General features: G+C 43.2%; 1 protein-coding gene across 1 annotated transcript in view; it reads left to right on the top strand.

Annotated features, from left to right (window-relative positions):
- rarga (retinoic acid receptor gamma a) overlaps positions 1-22,302 on the top strand; it is a 50,175-nt gene that overhangs the window by 1,466 nt on the left and 26,407 nt on the right. Inside the window, exons 2-3 of the mRNA XM_061774147.1 lie at positions 7,035-7,096; positions 14,619-14,974. Coding sequence (XP_061630131.1) covers positions 14,806-14,974 — 169 coding nt within the window. The 5' untranslated portion in view covers positions 7,035-7,096; positions 14,619-14,805. The remainder of the gene's footprint in view (positions 1-7,034; positions 7,097-14,618; positions 14,975-22,302) is intronic.

Below are 22,302 nucleotides of genomic sequence, written 5' to 3'. Positions count from 1 at the left end.
GCTTTTTGACAGAGGTGGGTTCAAGATGGGTTCATGGTGACATCATGGCTGATTTTTGAGGAAAGTATAGACAGAAGAGACGTTCACCTTTCATTGGACACACATGTCGGGGAACAGGCGAGAGCGCTCATTTACTGGCACGCACACTGGTAGCTGTGTCCGCAACCTCTGAATGCACCCCAAAATTATGCACACTTCTTTTTACCCCCCTTTTCCCCCTGCAGTTTCCAGTGTAGTAAAAGAGGGACTTTTTTTTTCCAAGCTTTCTGCTCATTTGTTTTTGCTCCAAAAGTACATTGTGGTAGAAACCTGTCCTGGCCCTTGACGCATACGTTTTCCTTTGCCATGAGTAAGTCATTTTCCGGTGAGTATTCCACAGTGTACTTCAAGGTAGTTGGACTATAAATGAGCAGAGTTTGCCAGGCAGGATGAATGAGCTCCTTCATTTCTTCAGATGTTTGTTTAAGTATGCAAGCAAGAAAGTGTATATTTGTGCGTATGATACGTGAGCCGAGCACGCTCGCTCTCCTTTGTGTCCCCGGCCGGTCTCACTGCGCTAGCAAAGTTGACATGACATCAATATGAATGTGGGGAAATGGTGATCTCAATGCAGGCATCTTGTTACTGATTAAAACCTGCCGCCACAGGCACCCGCTCCTATTCGCCTCCTCGACGCCCCACCACCGCCAATCCCATTAACCCCCCCCCCCCCCCCCCCACTCCCTCTAGAATCCATGCCTCCATCAATCCCACCCTTGCTTTGGCTCCCTGTCCTATTTCGCATTTTTTCTTTCTTTCTCTCACGCTCACTGTACCAGCCATCGTCTTTTTCAACCTTTTTCTCCGTAAAACCAACTGACCTCACTTCCTGCCTTTCTTGCGTCCTCTGTCATCACTCTTTGCTCTTTCCTCTTCTGCCTTTGCTTCTTTTTCTCTGTCAGCAAGCCCCAGGCCTCTGCTACATTGCTCCGTGAATGCAAATATGTTGAATCTTAAGTGGAAACACACGACTGGCTCTTATGAATATTTCATACCTTCATAAACACATCCAGAGGAGCTGCAGAGCTTCGCGCCTTACAACACCCTTGTTTGCCGGATGACTTCCTGTAAGGAATTGAACTCCCGCAGTCGACTTTTAGCCGGCACGAGTGTGTTCGGTTAGGTTTGATGTCGGGCCAGCCCGTTGTGATGTCACCGGTTGAAGTTAATGACACCCGAATGGAGGGGGCAAGAGGCCATGTTTCCAGTGGTGCCCAGAGAAAGAGATAGCGCCCTGATCTGTCTTCATTATCCCCCATTCTACAACTTCACAGACACCATGATCATAAATCTCTGGCTGAAGCACACTTCACTGACACTGAAACACAAACACAAGTAACCTCTGACCCTCTCTCTGCTACTGCCTGTGCACACTCACCCATGCAGCAGACACCAACGCACATTCAAGTGCATGCTGTACACAACTACACGCACACACACACACACACACACAATTCCCTACCTCTGTCACAATTTAATAAGGGCCACTGCACAGCCTGCACACTGACACCATCCTCTTGCACTTGACTGCACCTTCAGTCACCTATGTATGCTTTCAGTTAGCTCGATGCTATCACACTGATTTGAAATTCACATCACTCTAACGACTAATAGAGTTAGTCTTTAACGGTACCACATCGGCATTTACCGGTACCTTCTTGTTTCGCGTTGCGCAATTGCTGATTTAGCACTGCTATATAAACAGTTAAGGGATTTCTTTTAGCTTCGGTGGCCTCATAAGCAACACTTAAATCAAATGTAAACGAGATAAGGATCTGTGGAGGTGCCTTTTGCAGAGTGGCTAAGATGGGCGCTTCCTGAATATTCGGTTTCTGAAAGAAAGCGAAAGAAGAGTAGTAGCGCCTCTGACTGCTGAGCCATTCATTTATTCTCATTTTGTATGGGGTATAGCTAATGTACATACAAATGTATGAAAGAACGAGCATACATTAGGCCGATGTTTAGGAGCCAAGGCACCCGTTTTATATAAGAAAAATCTCATACCACACCACTGAACAAAAATGTCACAAAAAGTATGAATACTGAAATAATGATGATCTCATCTCAATTTACTCACAAACTGACTTACTCAGTGTTCAATGTGGGCCTGTTTAACTCGCAGGAAGCCATGACTTATTCTGTTGTATGAATGGCAACAGAATGGATACATAGATTAAGTGTACCTTCTGCCTTCTAATGGAAGCACATTTTAATTGTTCTGCCTGTCACTATATGTCGCTGGGATGGACAGATGAACTAAGATATAGCTGTAATTCATATATAATAATTTCCGAACAAACTAAGTGAAATTGGATAATTTCCTGCGGAACCCCTGATGATTTCTCACGGCACACGAGTTGGGAATCACTGCATTAGGCCATGTGTGCAAATTAACGGGGCGGTGTAGTTTACGATATAATGTTTTACTACATCAGGCCAGTTCCTATGTTTTGCAAATGAAATTATAGAAGAGTTTTATGTACTTATATCAGTCAAAATAGTTCAAAGTAGGGCTTGGTTGATTTATCGATTTCTAATCGATAAATCGTTGTTCTGGTCACATCAATATTATTCTTTTTTTTTTCCATAGCAACTGACACGCACTGTTTACACTGAAGTCATGGCAGTGAACCGAGAGAAGCTAAGTTACTAAAAAGACAACGTTTTGTCAGTCATTTGAAATCGGTGGTTCGGATTTACAGCATCAGACAATGAGCAACAAACAGCCCACTGCATATTATGTTCAAAGACTGTTATAACCAAAGTGAGGAGCACAGAAGGGAAAACCCCCGCAAAGAAACGGACAACATGGATGGAATTATTTCACAATGTTCTATATATAACAATAAAGGAACCACCGCAGTGGAAGGCAATCACGGAGGCGATTGTGGTGAACATTGTCAAAGATCTGGTGTCCGTTTATACATTGCAAAAGTAGTAATTTATCCAAACACTGATCCACTTGAATTGTGTTAGCAGCTGTTGTAATAAACTGCATACAATTTGTACTATAGCTTATCCAAATGCATTTCACACTTCACCGGGGTTTATTCTCGTCAAGTCACAGTGTATTGCTTTTTACCTGACCACTTCTGGTCGTGTGTGACTTCACAATAAGAGCGCCCGGAACTTCATTAGCGTGAAATAAACTTAGTAATAAGTAATATAGGCTAGAAATACTTGTCTATCACTGAGTGTCCCATTAGAGAGGGTTTTCAATATAGGCATTGCAACATAAAGGGATGCCTAAAGCCTCATTTTGTTGACAGGCTTATTTATCTTGCCAAAAATGATCATTAAAACTAGGTGAGTGTTTTATACTGTATACAAGATTTTGTTTACATTTTCATGGACAAAGGTTAATTTTGTTTGGAAGACGCACCTTTTATTCATGTTACATTATATTGCTAAAAGCATTCGCTCACCTGCCTTGACTCACAATATGACGTCGGTCCACCCTTTGCTGCTATATCAGCTTCAACTCTTCTAGGAAGGCTGTCCACAAGGTTTAGGAGTGTGTTTATGTGAATTTTTTACCATTCTTCCAGAAGCGCATTTGTGAGGTCACACACTGATGTTTGATGAGAAGGCCTAGCTCTGTCTCCGCTGTGCTTCATCCCAAAGGTGTTCTGTTGGGTTTAGGTCAGGACTATGTGCAGGCCAGTCAAGTTCATCCACACCAAACCTCTCATCCATGTCTTTAAGGACCTTGCTTTGTGCACTGGTGCACAGCCATGTTAGAAATGGAAGAACCGTTCCCACAAAGTTGGGAGCATGCAATTGTCCAAAATATTGGCTCCTTAGTTCCCGTGAAAGGAGCTCTGAAGGACTCAGCATACCAAAAGCTTTTGGTCAATTCATAGTTTCCAACATTGTGAGAACAGTTTGGGGATGGCCACTCCCTGTTCCATCATGACTGTGCAACAATGCCCAAAGCAAGGTCCATAAAGACATGGATGACAGAGTCTGGTCTGGATGAACTTGACTGGCCTGCACAGAGTTGTGCCATCAACCTGATAGAACACATTTGGGATTAATTAGAGTGCAGACTGAGAGCCAGGCCTTCTCGTCCAACATCAGTGTGTGTGACCTCACAAATGTGCTTCTGGAAAAATGAAAAAAATTATATTTTACGTAACATATGTTTAGTGACACACTAATACTTGAATGCAGTGCTACTAAAGACTCAATTTGCCTCAGTTTTATTTTGAAAGGTTGCTACTTCCAGTTTTTGTTCCATTGCTGTTGTCTTGACTGGATTCTCAATGGTAAGGACAAAAACTTTGATTTGACTGTTCTTTGATTGGTGTCAGGCATTTCCGTCTGCTGGTGATGCGTTAGCTTCTGTAGCTGTGCGTCGACTGGTTCAATGTCATGTGCTTGTCACTTGTGGGGGGGGGGGGGAAAGTTAAGTGTTTTATCTGTGTTGTGTTTTCAACCGGTAACAGGTGAATGCATTAAACATCCTCATATAATCAAACTTAACCGAGTTTAGAGTGTTTTATTGTTTTAAATGGTTTTGTACCGATTAATGACTGAACCTCTGCTTATACTTAAAAAAATAAAATGTTACTTAAAACACAGTTTTGGACTAATAAAAGATGTTTGTCAGTATAATCATGCTCAATGGAAAATATTGTTTTAAAAGTCAACCAAATCTAACAGAACTGTTTGTGGTTGAACTTCGAGGTACCAGTGTGACCAGTGGCGGACTGTGCATTTGGTACTTAGGCCTTTAGTAGGGACTTACCTGACCACTACTACTATCACCGTGCAACTATACAAACCAGTAATATAATACAAATATGTAATATTACACCATGCAACTGTCCCACATACATCTGACATGAGAAAAACATTTCAATAACATTTAGATAAAATACATCATACTCACGAGAGGTGCTCATTATTAAATGTAATGTGTGTGCAGATCAGTACAGTCAGACTATAGTCGGACTTGGCTTACTGTGATCAACCAATCAGAGGAATGAGAAATGTTGACGTGGTTGTGGGCCAGCTAGCTCTGAATCAAATTGAAACTCTGATTGATAAAACAAAACAAAAAACTGTTCCAATTTGTATTCATTGGCCAGCATTACTGATTTTGAAGACCCTGGGCAGATTATGTTGACATGGACATGGATTGGACAAAAGAAGTCTAAGTTCCACATATCCTACTGGAAGCAGTGTAGCAAAGAGAAACCTTATGGAATTAATACAATAGACTCTTGGGAATACTGTACATTATTTAATTTAATTAATTCTCAAAAGTTAGGTTGAAAATGTAGGTTTGTGCTTCTGATAGTGTTTAGGCCAGCAGAGAAGGGCCACCTCTGGCTTTAAAATTGTCAAAAGTCCACGTTAGCAATACTTGGCTACGAAGCTAGTTGCTAGGTTGTGTAGTTGTTTTTGAGCCGGCCAAGTCACTGACCAATCAAAGGGCATTTTTTCAACGTCTAAAGAGGATCGTGGTGAGCCAGCATCCTATTTTTGCTTCTGCAGACATTTCATTTATTTTATTATTGATTATTCATTATTTCATGATTTATTATTACGTTTCGTCATTGTGGCTGCATCCCTGTGGCCACGTAGAGGCAAAATGTTACATATAATAATGGCAACGCCACAATGCCATTCGTCTTTCTTAACATAAATGCAAAGCAAGGAAACGAACACATTTACCGGTACTTTACTGAGAGTTGTCTTTAAATGCTGTGATTGTGAATGGAGGCTGAGTTCCCAACGCTGCTTGACAGTTACGAGAAGAAAGTCTTTTTTTTTAAACAGTTGCTTGCGCTTTGGGGAAAAGATGACCTGTGCTCAGTGAAGGTTTCTATTGAGGTGCCAGTTAAGGTGTGTCCTCTCCTCCTAGTTGTGAGTTGCTCCTCATAACCAAAACAACTTGAGAAACATTACATTCAGAAAAGCAAGGCACACGCCCAGAACCACAAACACAAACAGATCTGAAACATATGATCTCATATGGCTAAGAGGGGCACGCTCAGGGGCACACCCAAAGTCGTCGCTGCTGCACTCTGCCATCATACAGAACTTCGCCTTAAACTGTCGTGCCACCATTTTCACGCAAAGCCATTCTATTTTGCAAAAGCCATTTTGAGCCGTGAGACATTTTCAACTCCACAATGTTTGTCAGGATGTGGAGATGTGTGTTGTATTTCCCCAAAAACGCGTTGAAAGCCAAATTTTGGCTTTAATTTATCCTCCATAAGAGCATAATGCTTTCAGTTCTACTTCCCCATTCAGTTCCCAGTGTTTCTTTAATATTGAGTTGCATTGCAATTCTGCACTGCTGTGGCCTTGATAGTAGTGATTTGGGGAAACTGTCATAGTGCCACACTCTGAAAGCAGGCAGGGGTGAAATGTGCCTTACAGTTGAATGAATCTCATTGGGCAGGAGTGACTACTTCTTAAACGCTATGTGGGTGAGATCAAAATATGAGGACGCTGATAATCTGTGGTGCTCAGGATATTGTAGCATCCTCTTCATGAGCTGCAAATTTGCTGATTGCAATGTTAGATGACAACGTGGCTCTCCATTTGCACAAATAGTTAGTATAGGTAAACAACTTGGTAGCCAAGCAAATGCAGGAAAGAAAACGAGCCAAAGTGAGAGACAAAGAGAGAGTATTAAAAACAGAAACTTAAGCTCTATGGGCCCTTTTCTTCCCTGCAGGCATTTTGTGGCTTGTGAAAAAAATGTGCTGTATTTTTGAAGTGTTGGGTCACGTGACCAAGGATAGCGTAATGAATCAGAGAGTATAATTATTTCCTAGCAAGTGAAAGAGTGATTTTTAGAGGTAGGGAGAAGAGGAGGAGGAGGAAAAAGTCCAGTGAGAGAGTGGTGGCGAGAGCAAGAGAGAGAGAGAGAGAGAGAGAGAGAGAGAGAGAGAGAGGTTGGCTGCTGCCCGCTGGTGCTGTCAGAAGCACTCTGATGAACGTGCACACATCTTGTCTCCTTTTTTTCCCCCCTCCAGGCTAGCGCCGCTCATCGGACCCTTCCGTTAAGTCATTCATCTGTTCGTCCACGGCGGAATTGGTGAGTGAATTTCACGTGCAAAAAGTTTCAAATTTCCCAAAACTTCTGCCTGTTTGTTTTTTGTTTTTCCCCTCAGCTTGCCTTTGTTAGCAGCGAGGTTGTATTTTGCATCAGTGGGTCTTTAATAGAAGACAGAGATACTTTCGCACTTGCCTAAATCAAACTACATCTCCGTGAGCAAACACTAAAACATCCTCATCCACATTTCTTTCATTAGGCTTTATGGACGAAACACTACATTTGTATGAATACGTACTTGAGGACGTGAGCGGGCCTGCATGTTCCTCCATGCACATGTGCTTATTAGTGGCTGTTGCCCAGTGCCTGTGGAGCTCTTTATTATTAGCATGTGTTAGTGTGGACACGCCTGCATGTGTTTGATGTCTATTCACCAGAGGAGTCAGCAGTCCTTGACCTTTTTTATTATAACGAACTTGCTGGAAACTTGGAAAAGACCAGTATTGTTTCCAGCTTTTTAGTAGCAAAGGCTAATTCCTGTAGAGTGAGGTGTGTGTGTGTGTGTGTGTGTGTGTGTGTGTGTTTGTGTTTGTGTCTGTGTGTGTGTCTGTGTATACAGCTCTGCTCTTAGTTTATATGGTAGGTTTATTCATTATGTTCCCATAGTTGGTCGTTTGTCAGTGAATTGTATCTCTTGATTCTGGCATATTGCCTCGGTTAACAGGTTCCACTTGTTACTGGCGTACATATCAGAGACATCCTGTTCCTGATGTCATTGCGTGTTTTTTCTTGTTTCACGTGTCCATGTCGCTTTAATACAGTGTTGTCGTATTGCAGTGGCGGCTTACGAGCACAGCACCTGCCATCTGCACTTTTATCTCCCCTGATGGACCTGACACAAGAGTGTGGGATAGTTAAACAGAGAAAAATAGTAACAGCATGGCTAAGTGAAGGCGCGTGCTGAAGCACACCAGTTGGACTCAGAGGAGGAGACCTCTGGACTGGAAGGTGGAGGGAGTTCATCAATGAAACAAGTTCAAATCACATTTTTGTGATTTGAGACGTGTACAGAAAAGAATTTATTTTATTCATTCATCTGTGCAACTTGACAAGTAGATTGCATTACAAGATTTGGCCGCCATTCTTTCCCTCTTTAACCAGAGAGCTGTTGATACCTGTTGTATTTTTGTACTCTCTCTAGTCATTAAGACTCAGTGGATGGGAGGATAGACAGGTGGTTTTTTTGTTGTTATTTTTTTGGGGGTGTGGGGGGGGGGGGGGGGGGATGTGCAGGGGCGTTGATCTTTCTGCCACAGTACTATAATTAACAAGGAAACAATTTGCATGGGTTAGGGTTGATTTTTATAGGTGTGTTTGTGTCTATTTACATGTTCAGTTAGACTCAGAGCATTTCTTAAGATGCCTGTTGGCACTCTGTTGTGTGTTTTGTATGTGTTTGTTTGAGCCCGCTTTGTGTTGCTATGGTTCCTGGGACTACAATCAGACATGGAAGCGGTCTTCATATAGAGGAAGATTTGTTTTCTCTCTGAGCTGAGGAATACAAACACCTCCATACTCACTTGTTGAAAAAGGAGAGGCCAGTTCTTAGTTTTTCTTGAGTGATTTTCTGCCACTCCGGTTGTATTTGTCTACAAATTGTATTCCACCATCTGTCTTTTCCTGTTGTGGTGTATGCGTGTTCTTGTTTTGCTCGATCCGAAGTGGGAGAGTGTGCTTAATACGCCAGAGTGCTCTACCACATCATGGAAAGAGAAAAATTGTGAGGATGACTTCATCTTTTCAGAAAGTGTTTAATGTCTCACTGAGTTGAAACTCTTTCCATAATCTTCTCCACTGTGCAACTCAACGTAGCCTGTTTTTAGTGACACTGTGCAATGGTGTATGACTTAATTGCAAAGTGTGCAATGTATACAAAATAATGACATCTAATTGATCATTTTAATCGACTATTAGGTTTGTACTGTAAAACAATTTTCTTCTCTTACTATTAAGTTCCAATTGCACTCCAAGGGAACGTACTGTTCTTTAAATGTCAAATAATTGCACCCAAGTGCTACTTTGCATTGTTGCGTGTAAGCAAATACATGTTTGTGCGATGCCAAGAGCAGGCAGATGTCAAACAAGTTTGAGGTGATGGAATGCAGGTGTGTTTGGACACACCAAGACGTCTGTCACTGAGTGTCTCTCTCGGAGCCATTAGCCACACACTTGTTGAAAGACGGCAAGCTGTCAGCTCAGCATCGAGCAGTAATGTGTTTCAGGTAAGGTTTCCACAGACAAAATTTCGCCGGCACCAGCGACCAGATCACATAACGCTCACATAGCGTCTGTTTGTTGTTTTCGATAAAAAGAATTGTTTTACTGGTGTAGTAATATGACCTTACCTGTGATCCAGAACTTAAACATAACCCTGCGTGCCTCCACTCACTTCCTTTACAAAGTTATGAAACATAAATCACTGTCATGTTGGCAATTAGATGACTGTGCCTGGAAGACATGGTTAGCTTTGTGTTGAAAAATTGGCATGAGTGGGCAAGTCTGAGGTTAAAAAAAAACCCAACAAAAACATTTAAGTCTGCCAATGTTTTCCTACCAGGATACAAGGTACTTCATTTATCTGGAGGCTGTGAATGTGAAGTCAACTGTTCCGCTGAAGGTTTTGACACACATTTTTATCTGGGGGGGGGGGGATGCAAAAAAATTGCCCATTCTAAAATTGTTCAGGATACTCAAAGAAAACCTGTAAAGTCAGACGAGCTTGGTGGCAGAGAAATGAAAACCAATAAGTATCCTCAACTCGGTCATGGCAGGAAGCAGAGCGTCACAATTTTTGAATCTTTATTGTAAAATATACAATAAAAAATAAATAGGACTTTTAACTCCTTTAAGCATTGCATTTAATTACTGTACAATCCCTCTACGCTTTTTCTGCGCTACCAATCGCAGGGCAATTATAGACAAATGATTGTTCACATTCATACCTAAGGAAATGTTTGCGTCTTTAATGAACCTAACGTGAATGTTTTTGGAATGTGGTAGAAGACCAGAGTACCTAGAGAAAACCCACGCAAGCACTGGGAGAACATGCAAACTCGATTCTCCTATCCCATAAATAATAAATAAATGATTGTTAACTTTTCTAATGGTGTATCAAGGAAATATTGCTGACACTAAGGAAACAACAACTGTTATGCAAAACTATTCATAGGTACCTGCCTGGCCCTGTATGAAAAAGTAGTTGTCTCCTTAACCTAATAACTGTTTGGGCCGCCCTCAGCAGCAACAGCTGAAATCAAGCGTTTTCTGATGTCTTTCACATCTCTGTGCAGATATTTTGGGTCACTCCTTATCGCAGAATTGTTTCAATTGAGCAACACTGGAGGGTTGTCAAGCATGAAGGGCCTTTTTAAGGTCACAATATTCCAATCGGGATTAATTTCCGGACTTTGACTAAGCCACTCCAAAACCTTAATTTTGTGTTTTTTAAGTCATTCAGAATTTGATTTGCTGGTGTGTTTTGGATCGTCGTCCTGGTGCAGAATCTAAGTGCACTTCAGCTTGAGGTCACAAACTGATGGCCGAAAAGTCTCCCTCAGGTTTTCTGGCAGAATTCATGGTTCCATCCATCACAGCAAATCTTCCAGGTCCTGAAGGAGCTGGCCCCAGACCATCACACTACCACCACCATGTTTGATTGTTGGTATGATGTTCTTTTTCTGAGATGCTGTTTATATGTATGCCAGATGTAATGAGACACACATTTTCCGTTCAACTTTCCTCTCATCAGTCCATAGAATATGTCTTGGAAATCATTCAGATGTTGGTTTTTTTTTTGTATTGTTTTGTTTTGTTTTTTGCAAAAGACAAACCTCTAGGTTCTTTTTGGTCAGCAGTGGTTTTCGCCTTGGAGCTCTGCCATAGATACCATTTTTTCTAGTCTCTGCCTTCTTGTTGAGTCATGAACACTGACCTTAGGTGAGGCAACGGAGGGTTTCAGTTCTTTAGATGTTGTCCTGGGTTCCTTTGTGACATCCTGAATGAGTTGTTGCTGTGCCTTTGGGGTATATTTTGTAGGCCGGCCACTCCTGGGAATGTTCACCATTTGTGGACAGTGGCTCTCACCATGGTTCGATGGAGTCCTAAGGCTGTAGAAGTAGCTTTGTAATCTTTTGCAGACTGATGGCTGTCAATTACTTTATTCCTCATATGTTGTTGAATTTTTTTGGATCGCTGCATTTTGTTGCTTTTTTTAGATTTTTTGACTGACTTCATTTTGTCAGACAGGTTCTATTCATGTCATTTTTTGATTGAATAGGTCTGGAGGAAATCAGGCTTGGTTCTGGTCAATGTAAATGAACTCTGCTTTCCCCCCAAAATGTATGTGATTAGCCAGAGTTAATTCATGATTTCACAAGTGGTGGGGGAAATTACTTTTTCACAAAGGGCCAGGTAGGTTTGAATAGTTTTTTTTCCTTCATAAATAAAACCATCATTTAAAAACTGCATTTTGTGTTTACTTGGGTTATCTTTGTTTGATATTTACATTTCATTATCTTAAACATTAAAGTGAGGAAACTGAAGATGCTGTGTTGGCTGTCTTGCATAGATCAGAGCTTTCGCAATAAATCATTCCGGGAATATGCTACAGTCAGTGTTGTGAAAAATATTTGCCCCATTCTCAACATCTTTGGCAGTTGTCAATGATTTTCTAGTCCACATTACCACACTCTCCAGGAGTGGAGGGAAACATTATTGACTAGAACACATTAAGAGCTGAGGTTCGTGTAACTTTAGTTCAATGCAGAATATGTTTAGCAACATCTGCCTAATTGATGTTACACATGCTGTAAAGTTAGAAGGAAATCATTTCCCATGACCTTATTATTGTTTGACCACTGGGGATTTATTCTTCCAATCTTCGACTTTTTGTCACAACCAAAAGTCCTCAGCACAACGAGAGTCTTGTGTCAAAGCGTGCCTCGTCGTAGCTTGATTGATTTGCTACGTGCAAAGTGCAACCAGCATGGCTGCGGCAGCACACTGGAGCACACTGTGAGGTTGGAAACTCCGCTCCAGTGCGCCTGTCCCGGCCAGGGATGGGAAGTCCCCGCAGTAGCCTGGAACCCTCCCCATGGTGCTCCTCCTCGCCCGCATGGCAGCCTGCTGCCTCCTGTGTGCCCCCCAGGCTCAGGGGAAGTGGGCAGGGCCTCTGTGCCCATTTGGCCCTGGCTAACAGGGGATGAGATCACTCCAAATTCCCCTCTTCCCCTTTATAGACCCAGACCCAGTGGCGAAGCGAGCCTACCACGGGACCCCATAATAAAACACAAATGACTCTTTAAAAAGCTTTTGGACTGATGTGCCTCATTAAAAAACACTGGTGCCATCTTTTTTGTTTTTATGAATTCATCATTGTGTTTGGGGAGGAAAGTAAATGTGCTGTGTTCTGTTTTAAAATGCTGCCTTTCCTTCTGTGGGTAATTGTGTTAAGTTTGCATTCTTCGAGTAGCTTCACTAGCTTAGAACTCCTTTGTATTCATGGCTGCAATACTGGATAAATAGATGGATCAATACATTCTTGTTTACTCCTATGAGAATACAAAAGCCTCTATCCTACTCTCTTCTCTCAGCACTGGCAGATCTTTCTGCCTTTGAAGAGTGCATGAGGCAGTTACCAAATGGGCAAAACAAATCCTGCACCATACAGTACGCTTTCTCCCTTTCGGCATGCTGTGAAGTTTTCTGTCATTTTTTTCTTTGTTTGCTAATGATTGCACCCGCTGACCCATGGGGACTCGGCACAAGCTGTGTTGATGCGGTGACGGATGGCGAAGGGGGTCTGAATTAGCCATAAGATCATGACTGGAGATATGGAGAGGGACTAGGCTGCGCAGAGAAATTGAGAATAAAGTTGGCTATGTTGGCAGAATTGGGGGTTGGTGCCTATCAACGGCTGCTCCTTCCTGAAACGTGGTCACCCGAGCCTGCCCGGGCCCTGGATCCACATGTGGAACAGTTTACTGTAATGGAACTCTAAATTAGTGGTGGTTTGAAGCTGCCTGCAGCAGTAGGGTGTAATTAACTGGTTCTGTTGAAAGAGAGAGAACCAGAGAGAGCGACGGGATTGAGCCAGAGCCCTGGAAAAGATGCAAGATTGAGGTGTGTGTGTGTGTGTGTGTGTGTGTGCGCACGCGTGCGCGCAAGTGTGTATGTGTTTTAACACGTAGCTTTTTTTCTTTCCAAGCACTTGATTGCATGTGTATGTACTATGACTTTCAGATTTTGTGGTACATATACTGTGTCTTGGAAAGCTCCCTGCCTGTTTTCTCATCAAGGCATGGCGCCGCCTCACAGTGCCCCCCAGTGCCTAGAGTTTGCCACTGTTCATTTGTTACTTTTAAAAGAATTTTTTTTTTATAATCGGCATGTATACGTTCACCAGTTATGTCTTCTCAACACCCTCCCTTCCAATCAACGTTGTTGACTTCATCACCACAATTTCTGTCCTAGTCCTTTCCCTCAAATTCACAAGCCACCGCAGTACCCAAAATTCTTTGGCTGTGCTCTTTTTCAAAGCCACATTTGTAAAAACAAGCTCATCACACCACCCACTCATAAAGTCACGCTCAGGGAGCGGTCTGCAAAAACATGAAAAAGAAAATGGGGAGGCTTTACTCGCTCTTTCTAGCCTCCTGTATTAACAATCAACAGCAGTGCATGCCTGCTTCCTTGTCCGTGCCTACTGTGCGGTGTCTAAGTGACGAGTGGGCTGTGGGAGATTTGAGCCAAAATGACTTTGTGGGGTGAGAGCCTTACCTCAACATAAGCTTGTTGGAAGTGACAGCAGCAGTTAGCAATCAGTGGATCTTATTTCACCCCCCACTCCCCAACCCCCACGGACCCCGTGTCTGGGCCTCTGGTCTGGGGGGGGGGGGGGGGGGAGCGTCAGAGGGAGAGGGAAGCAGGCTGCTGTGCTAGGCTGGCAGCAGGAACAGAGGAGCTCTTTATAGCAGAGTTCTGGTGATTTAAATCATATGGCATAGCCTGGAATCAGTGCACAAGTCTGGAAACTCTTCAATACTGAAGGAACAAGAGTGCTTTCTCTTTTATTTTCATCTCAACCCCCACCCCCTACTCATCTAAGTTATAACTTTTTCCAAATGTCTCTCTTATCTTCTTTTCCCCTCACCCATTCCCAGTTTTTCTGGATTTTCCTCTGGCTCGCTCTTCTTCTCACACATTTGTATCTACTGTGGTTCCTCGCTGTCCTCTCGTTCAGGACCACCCCGCCTTCCTTCCCTTGTCCTCATACCTGTTCTGATGAAGTCTGCACATCCTCCTCGCATTATAACTGTGGATGAACTTTTCCCCATCCCAGAGAGAGCATGGATCAGGGTCTCTGAGTTGATGCGAGGTTAAACATGTTTGTGGTCCCAACAGGGAACCACTTATGTATCATGTTCATGCCAATCAGATGGATTTATCCTTTTGTTTTATGCGGTGCAATAAGAAATAACAAGTCTGTCTTTCTTCTCTTCCCCAGAAACTGGATGTTTCCATTCAAGAGGAGTTTGTTGTTCCCCCACAAAACGCAAGGCCTCCGATCTTACTCATCCATTCTCCCATATCCTGAGAGCCTTCGAGAGGACACAAAACTTTAACGGGGATTTCCAGGGGTGACTGTTAAGTGCGTTCCCATCCGCCAGTGGGCCTGCTGGTGCATCGTCGTCATGGCTACCAACAGGGAACAGCAGGTGGGCCACATGACTGGCTTCCCACCTGCTGTCTACCCCTTCGCCTTCAACTCCATGAGAAGCCACTCTCCCTTTGACCTGCTGGCCAACAGTAGCCTTTTTGGGAGATTTGGTGCTGACCTGCCCAAAGAGATGGCTGCACTCTGTAAGTTCTTCTCATTAGTGTATGTGTTTGACTCCCTCTCGTGTGTCATTTTCCATTCCAGCCCTTACTCCGTACAGTATATGGCCCATATTCATTTGGCCTCCTTGCTTTTAACAATTTGGACAGCCACTGCAAAGTGGAAAATATGGTTTCCTAAATTGCACTTCATTACATGTATTTTTGTAGACACGGAAAACTTTCCGGTCAGCTTGTGATATAGGACGAAATATCCCACAATGGAACCATAAGGAAAAAGTCCACTTTCATCAATACAGTGATTACACAGCCCCTGTGGTTACCTTATAGAGGTTTGTATATGGTGCGGTTGTGTCTGCAAGCTCTGCCTCTGTATGTGCGTGCAAGAGTGCGCGTTTGAGCCTTGCAGGGCCTTTAGAGCAGGCAACCCACAAGTCTGCAATTAAAGACCAAACAGAATTCTTCTAGTGTGAGTGGATGAGACAAATATTCAACAATATACAACAGATGTTGAAGGAAAAGCCTCTCAATAATCTGGCTACTTTTTAAAATTAGCAAAAGGAAAAATTATAATCAGAACCATTCACCTTTGTTGGGAGGCTGTCATCCTTAAGTTCCTGATGTGTGGTTCTGGGTTGTAGTTTACAACGTGTCCACAAAAGGCACTGTTGTCCTCTGGAGTGCCAGGATGGGATTATGATGTATGTATGGGACATGGAGCACAAAGAGAGGATTGTTGGCAATCAGGAGTGTTTTTATGCTGTGGAAAAAGGCAGATCAACCCCCACAGTCACACATTGAAGTAATGGTAGTTATTGTTCATATTTTTCAAAAAGGGGTGGCAGGTGGTGTTAAAGCTTCTTTATACTTGTGCGGGCGGCAACCGCGCTGACGTCACTGCGGCTGTCCCGCGTGTAGTTTGCCGTTATACTCGAGCGCAACCCACGCACGCAGTTTTGAAAATGTACTGCAGTTCACCTCCAAGTCCGGGGTGTCGCTACAGCGGGTATTGGCTAGGACACCACAGGGTGGAGTTTCCTCTGCATTTTTTGGCCATTTCCGGTAGCCTTTTTTCCTTTCCTTTCTGGAACAAGGAACAAAGCAACAACAATGGCGACCGTGGAACAGTGTCTGCTCGAAAAAAATGGACCTAGATGACCCGATGATATGTTGAATTATGCTGCAAAATCGATCAAGAAGGCGGCGGCGTAGATGGTATGTAGAACCAAGGGGCACGCTGAGTACGTCATCACAGCATGTGACTAAAACGGACTAATCACGAGAGATGATCTCTGCAGCGTTCTTCGCGCAGCAACAATTTTTGCCGTGTGCACGTCAGGCTACGCAGAGGGGTTCGACGGTCTTGTGATGCAATGTGGGCGTTGTTGGCCACGCGAGCATGGGACTATAAAGAGGCCGAGTGGAGGGGCTATAGTGGGTGGCAACAGCTGAGTACCCCCCCCCCCCAAACCAAACCAATCCCGCCTGTGTGTGCATACCCATTCCAATCCCCCCCCCCCAACTTAACCACAGCATGCCTGAGCACCTCTCCAGCCTTTCAGCTGTCAATCACTACCTCACACCCCCACTTCGCAGTTGCTACTCACCTAATCCTCAAGGTATTTTCACAGAACCCGAGAGAGAGAGAGAGCGAGAGAGAGAGAGAGAGAGAGAGAGAGGGAGGGAGAGAGAGAGAACACCTGGGGGTGATGTCCCAGTGTGGTGGGTTCCAAGAACACACCCTGCTAGGAAAACACACAGATACACACATGCAAACACAAGAGCAGAGCCACCCTTCCTTCCCACTCTCGCCCCTGGACTCACAGCGCACGTCTTTCATCCAAAAGATAAAGCCGACCCTCCCCTTGACGCAGAATGAAATCCCAGTGCACTGACAGATGGAGTCTTTTGGTGTTTCGCAGTGGCATCAAACAAAAAACAAATATCAAAGCTTAAGCAAGTCCACGCTCTGAAGGTTCATACTTGATAGCTTGTGCTGACACATCTGTGCTGCATGGCGGGGCTGTGGTCCACGTGGGTAAAGGGACACAGACTAAGCTCTCGAGACGAGCTTAAACAAGGCCGGGGGTCAAAGTTTGAAGTCGGGCTCATTGTGACAATTAGCTTCTGTACAGAGAGAGCTCTTTCTTGGCTGACGAACCAGTGTAGTAGTTGGCTTTGCACTATTTATTACACCTCAAAATGACTTGCGCTCTGCTTGTGGCTATGATTATCATTATTCTCATTAGGGTCACGGATCAGCTGGAGGGGTTGTTGTTAGGTGTACAACTAGCTTTAGTCAACCAAAATATTCAAATATTCAAAACAGCTCTCAGTCTAATGCATTACATTTATACACCACTAAAAACTACAAATATACACAAACACACTGGTAATGTTGAATCCAGCCATGCATTTCCTATATCGCTTGTCCTAATATGGGTTTCATGTGAGCTGGAGCCTATCCCAGCTGGCTTTGGGAGAGAGGCTGTGTACACCCTTGACTTGTTGCCAGTCATTCGCAGGGCACCTAAACCAACATTCTCAGTTACATTCACACCTAAGAACAACGTGGAGTCTTCAGTGAACTTAGCATGTATATTTTTGGAATGCAGGAGGATGCCGGAATACCCGGAGAAAACCCACGCAAGCACGGGGAGAGCATGCAAACTCCATACAGGAAGGGCGGAGCCCAGATTGGAACACCCAAACTCAGAACTCTGAGCAGGATGTGCTAACTCTTCGTCATTATTATTATTATATTAACTAAGTTTGTGTCGCAACAGTAAAGAGGCTTTAATTATTGTTCCAAAACACTTCCGGACAAGTGACAGTTCTGAAATAAAGCCTTTTAATTAATGCCTTTTTGCAGTAAATTAAAATAAATATATGAATGTTTATCATAAAATGAGACAGGATCTTCATTTCGTGCCAAGGAGTGTTAAGGACACACTCAAAAAAAAAAAAAAAAAAAAAAATTTAAAAGACATCATAAGAAAATAAAGTGATAAGATTATGAAAAGAAATTCCCAATGTTGGCAATAAAGTTCTAATATTATGAGAGCGTTTTGATTTTACAAAGTTGTCCTATAACAAGCATAAATGTACTTACATTAAGATGAGGACTGTTAGCTTTGGTAAGTTTCAAAAACACTGAAATAGAAATATTTAATGATATATTACCCAATAAAAGTATGGCCTTTCTCAAGTGAGAAACAGCGAGTGCTCATTTCAGACTATTGCATTTACATTTGTGTGGAAAGGTTGGCTTTCATTTGTTAAAATAACAATAATAATAAGAAGAAAATAGTTGATAGTTGTAATATTACAACTTTTTTTTTTTCCACGTGTTCTTCATTCTCCTTCGGAAATGTCAGGCTTGTCGGTCTTCTACTGTATGTGTGCAAAAATTGTTTTTAGGAAAAAAAAAAAAAACATCAAATATGATCAAAGGTGCACTTTTTACCAACATTCAACATTGTCAGTTTTGTGCCACTTGATGATTAAATGTGTTAGTTGTAGTAACCTGCTGAAAGTCACTTTACTAATACTATACTACTATATACAACCCCGGCACGGTGGACGACTGGTTAGAGCGTCTGCCTCACAGTTCTGAGGACCGGGGTTCAAATCCCGGCCGCACCTATGTGGAGTTTGCATGTTCTCCCCGTGCTTGCGTGGGTTTTCTCCGGGCACTCCGGTTTCCTCCCACATCCCCAAAACATGCGTGGTAGGTTAATTGACAACTCTAAATTGCCCGTAGGTGTGACTGTTTGTTTGTATTTGCCCTGCGATTGGCTGGCAGCCAGTTCAGGGTGTACCGGGCCCGCCCCCAGCACGCCCGCGACCCTAATGAGGAGAAGCGGCTCAGAAAATGGATGGATGGATATATACAACCCCAATTCCAATGAAGTTGGGATGTTGTGTTAAACATAAATAAAAACAAATCATGTTCAACCTATATTTAATTGAATACACTACAAAGATAGATATTTAATGTTTAAACTGATGAACTTGATTGTTTTTAGCAGATAATCATTAACTTAGAATTTTATGGCTGCAACACATTCCAAAAAAAAAGCTGGGACAGGTGGCAAAAAAGACAGAGAAAGTTGAGGAATGCCCATCAAACACGTGTTTGGAACATCCCACAGGGTGAACAGGCTCATTGGGAACAGGTGGGTGCCACGATTGGGTAGAAAAGGAGCTTCCCTGACTTGCTCAGTCATTCACAAGCAACGATGGGGCGAGGTTCACCTCTCTGTGAACAAGTGCGTGAGAAAATAGTCGAACAGTTTAAGGACAATGTTCCTCAACGTACAAGAAAAGGTGATGTAACACAGTGGTAAACATGACCCTGTCCCAGCTTTTTTGGAACGTGTTGCAGCCATCAAATTCCAAGTTAATGATTAGTTGCTAAAAACAACAAAGTTGATCAGTTTGAACATTACATATCTTATCTATGTAGTGTATTCAATTCAATATAGATTGAACATGATTTGCAAATCATTGTATTCTGTTTTTTATTTATGTTCAACACATTGTGCCAACTTCATTGGAATTGGGGTTGTACTATAATACTATAGCGGCATCATTCTTTACGAAATGTTAGCGCACAGGAACAAAGGGCCTTGGTTTGGACATTCCCCAGGCCCGGATTTTCTTCTCCTTCCACTTCTTCACCAGGTGTCGCCTTAACAAGCCTGCTCATTGTTGTCAGGAGCGTCTTTGGGCCAGACTGAGAAAATACCTTCCACTTAAAGGGAGTAGAGCTGTAGATATTTGTGTGTTTAGCAAATAGTGCTGCATTCTTGTCCAACTTCATAGCGCTGTGCATAATTGCCTGGGTGACACCTTCTATTGTTGAGCGCTGTGCCAACAGACCGGAGCACCCACCGCCACTGTGCTCTTTTGGCACCGGTCTGTCTTTGGAAATACCTCTTTTGCACACAGATGGGAAGAGACGGCACAGGGCAGAGATGTCGTGGCCGGCGTGTGTTTGTGCACGCTTTGAGTGATGTCTTGGCATCATTTCGAAATGGAATAAGACAACAATCATGCTTGAACTTTTACACGTCACAGGAGGCTGATTTGTCCAAATGTGTTTAATAGCCGGGAAAGGAGTTTGTTCATCCATGAGAGGAGCCTCTTCCCAGTGCGCTGTAGGGGAGGCCGGTATCAGCTGATCCCTGTCATTATGGGAGTCCTTCAAACAAACAGTTGGAAGCCCATTAAGGCCACTTACTATGAGATAATATCAGCACTGAGCCAGTGAAACACCTCTGTAAGCTTTCGTCAATCGGGGCCGGAGCCCTGGCCTCCAAGTCAGCCACAGGGATGTTTTGAAAAGCTATTCGGTCATTTCCTTCAGACCACACGGCAAAGACGGAATTCTGAGGTCTCCAATTGACGGTTCAAAGCCTCATGTGGACTTTGATCTGCTGATGTGACCTGAAAACGGGAGAGCGGCTCAGATGTGAGAACTGGAACACGGTGGGATGAAATTAAAAGCATGATAGTCATAGAAAGGAATGAATGACATGTTGGAACTTGTGGTAACAACTGCCTGCGTCGTCTCACTTGTGCCTCTTGTGGAGATGACAGGAACAGTTGTCTTGTTAGATTTCGAGGCAAGTCGCATATGGATTGGAACAGCTCACACCCACAGAGACACACTGGCATTAACATAGTAGCTGCCAGGCATGAATGCACATATTTGCGCCGACACAATCTTCACTCAGAACAGCTGTAAAAAGGAAAACTGACATAATTAAAAACACTCCTTGCGCTCCTCTGAAACAAACATAAGAGTTCTTGTTGGCATATGGAGCTCGGGGAGTTATATAAGGGCCATTTTGGTGGGAAATGAGGTTTGTGAGAGAATGTGAAAGTGCATATTGAAAATGAGGCGAAGGACAGCAGGAAAGGACGTCAAATATCTGAGCGAAGCCTTCTCTGATGGGTAGGGGCGAGCACAGCACAAACAGCACATTGTAGTGCTCTATTTATTTGAATAAAGATTGAAGTGCTGGGTTTCAGCCCTGCCCGAGGTAGCTGTCAAGAACATTAATTTTGATATGCGTGGATGCATATTTTGTGCTTACTTGAGTGCACGTATATATTTAAGAAGAGACATTTAACTGTGCATGGGTACATGAGCTCAATTTCCCTTACAAGCCAGGATGACCCAACGCCCCCCTGCGCTCTTCCTGCATGCTCTTTACAACTATGTTCTGGCCTCGCTTTTTGACACACAATTCGTCTCTGACCACTGCTGTTTTTCTCGATGGCATGTACTGTTCCATTTGCTGTATTGGAGGGTAAGTGCAATGACCTCAGCTCAAGGTGGAAAAGTGACATCCTTGCACAACTTCAATAATGTTCATAGTAGCCAAAACTAAATCTAAAGCGATCATAATCACAAATTCTGCCTTTACGAATATAACAATACTTAGTTTGGATTGACGCTGTCAGAGAAGTATTAATTATTCCCATTATTATTATTATTTTAACATTATGGCAGGCCTAGTAGTTAGCATGTCTGCCTGACAGTTCTGAGAGTCGGGGTTAGAATCTCGAGTTTGCATGTTCTCCCCATGTTTGTGTGGATTTTCTCCAGCTTCCTCCCAAAATATATGTTAGGTTAATTAAAGACTCTAAATTCGTCATAGATGTAATTGTGAACATGAATGGTTGTTTGTCTGTATGTGCCCTGTGATTGGCTGTTGACCAAGTCCAGGGTGTACCCCACTCTCGCCCAAAGTCAGCGGGAATAGGCTCTAAAAAAAAATGAGAGCAATCAGTATACAAAATGGATGGATGAATTTCAAATGACTGTTTGTCGATATTTGTAGTTTTCAGTGGTGTAATAATGTACTGCAATTTAGAGAGCTGTTTCAAATAGTTTGGTGAACGACACCGAGCGACGCAACTGAATTAGACGGAACTGGACAATTGCGAACAAGTTACAGCCGATGACGGACCTTCGCAAAGCTACGGACGACCCCGAAGTCGCTGCAACAAAAATATGTGACCAAAATGGCTTTTCGTAACTCTGTTAATGTACCCCTTAGGACTACAGTCATACGAACACAAGCTGACGTAAGCATGCCATAATTCGATCAAGTCTTCCTCTATTTCGACTGCCCAGTTCACCATTTTTGTTGTGAAAGATCATGTGATATAACCTGGCATTTTGATTGGCCGTTAACCTCTGTGCTGTTGTATCACATCGTAGAAGCCCGCACACTGTCGGACGCCATCAGCTTGCGATTTGACGTGGACTCTCAGCCTAACTAGTTGCAGGCAGTCTGAAACTAATGAAGACCCGTTGCTGAATAACTCGCGCTGCA

The sequence above is a fragment of the Phyllopteryx taeniolatus genome, chromosome 1, assembly GCF_024500385.1.
Source record: "Phyllopteryx taeniolatus isolate TA_2022b chromosome 1, UOR_Ptae_1.2, whole genome shotgun sequence".
Classification (NCBI taxonomy): Eukaryota; Metazoa; Chordata; class Actinopteri; order Syngnathiformes; family Syngnathidae; genus Phyllopteryx; species Phyllopteryx taeniolatus.
Note: the sequence above shows the minus strand (reverse complement) of the source record. Positions and strands in the feature narration are given on the sequence as shown.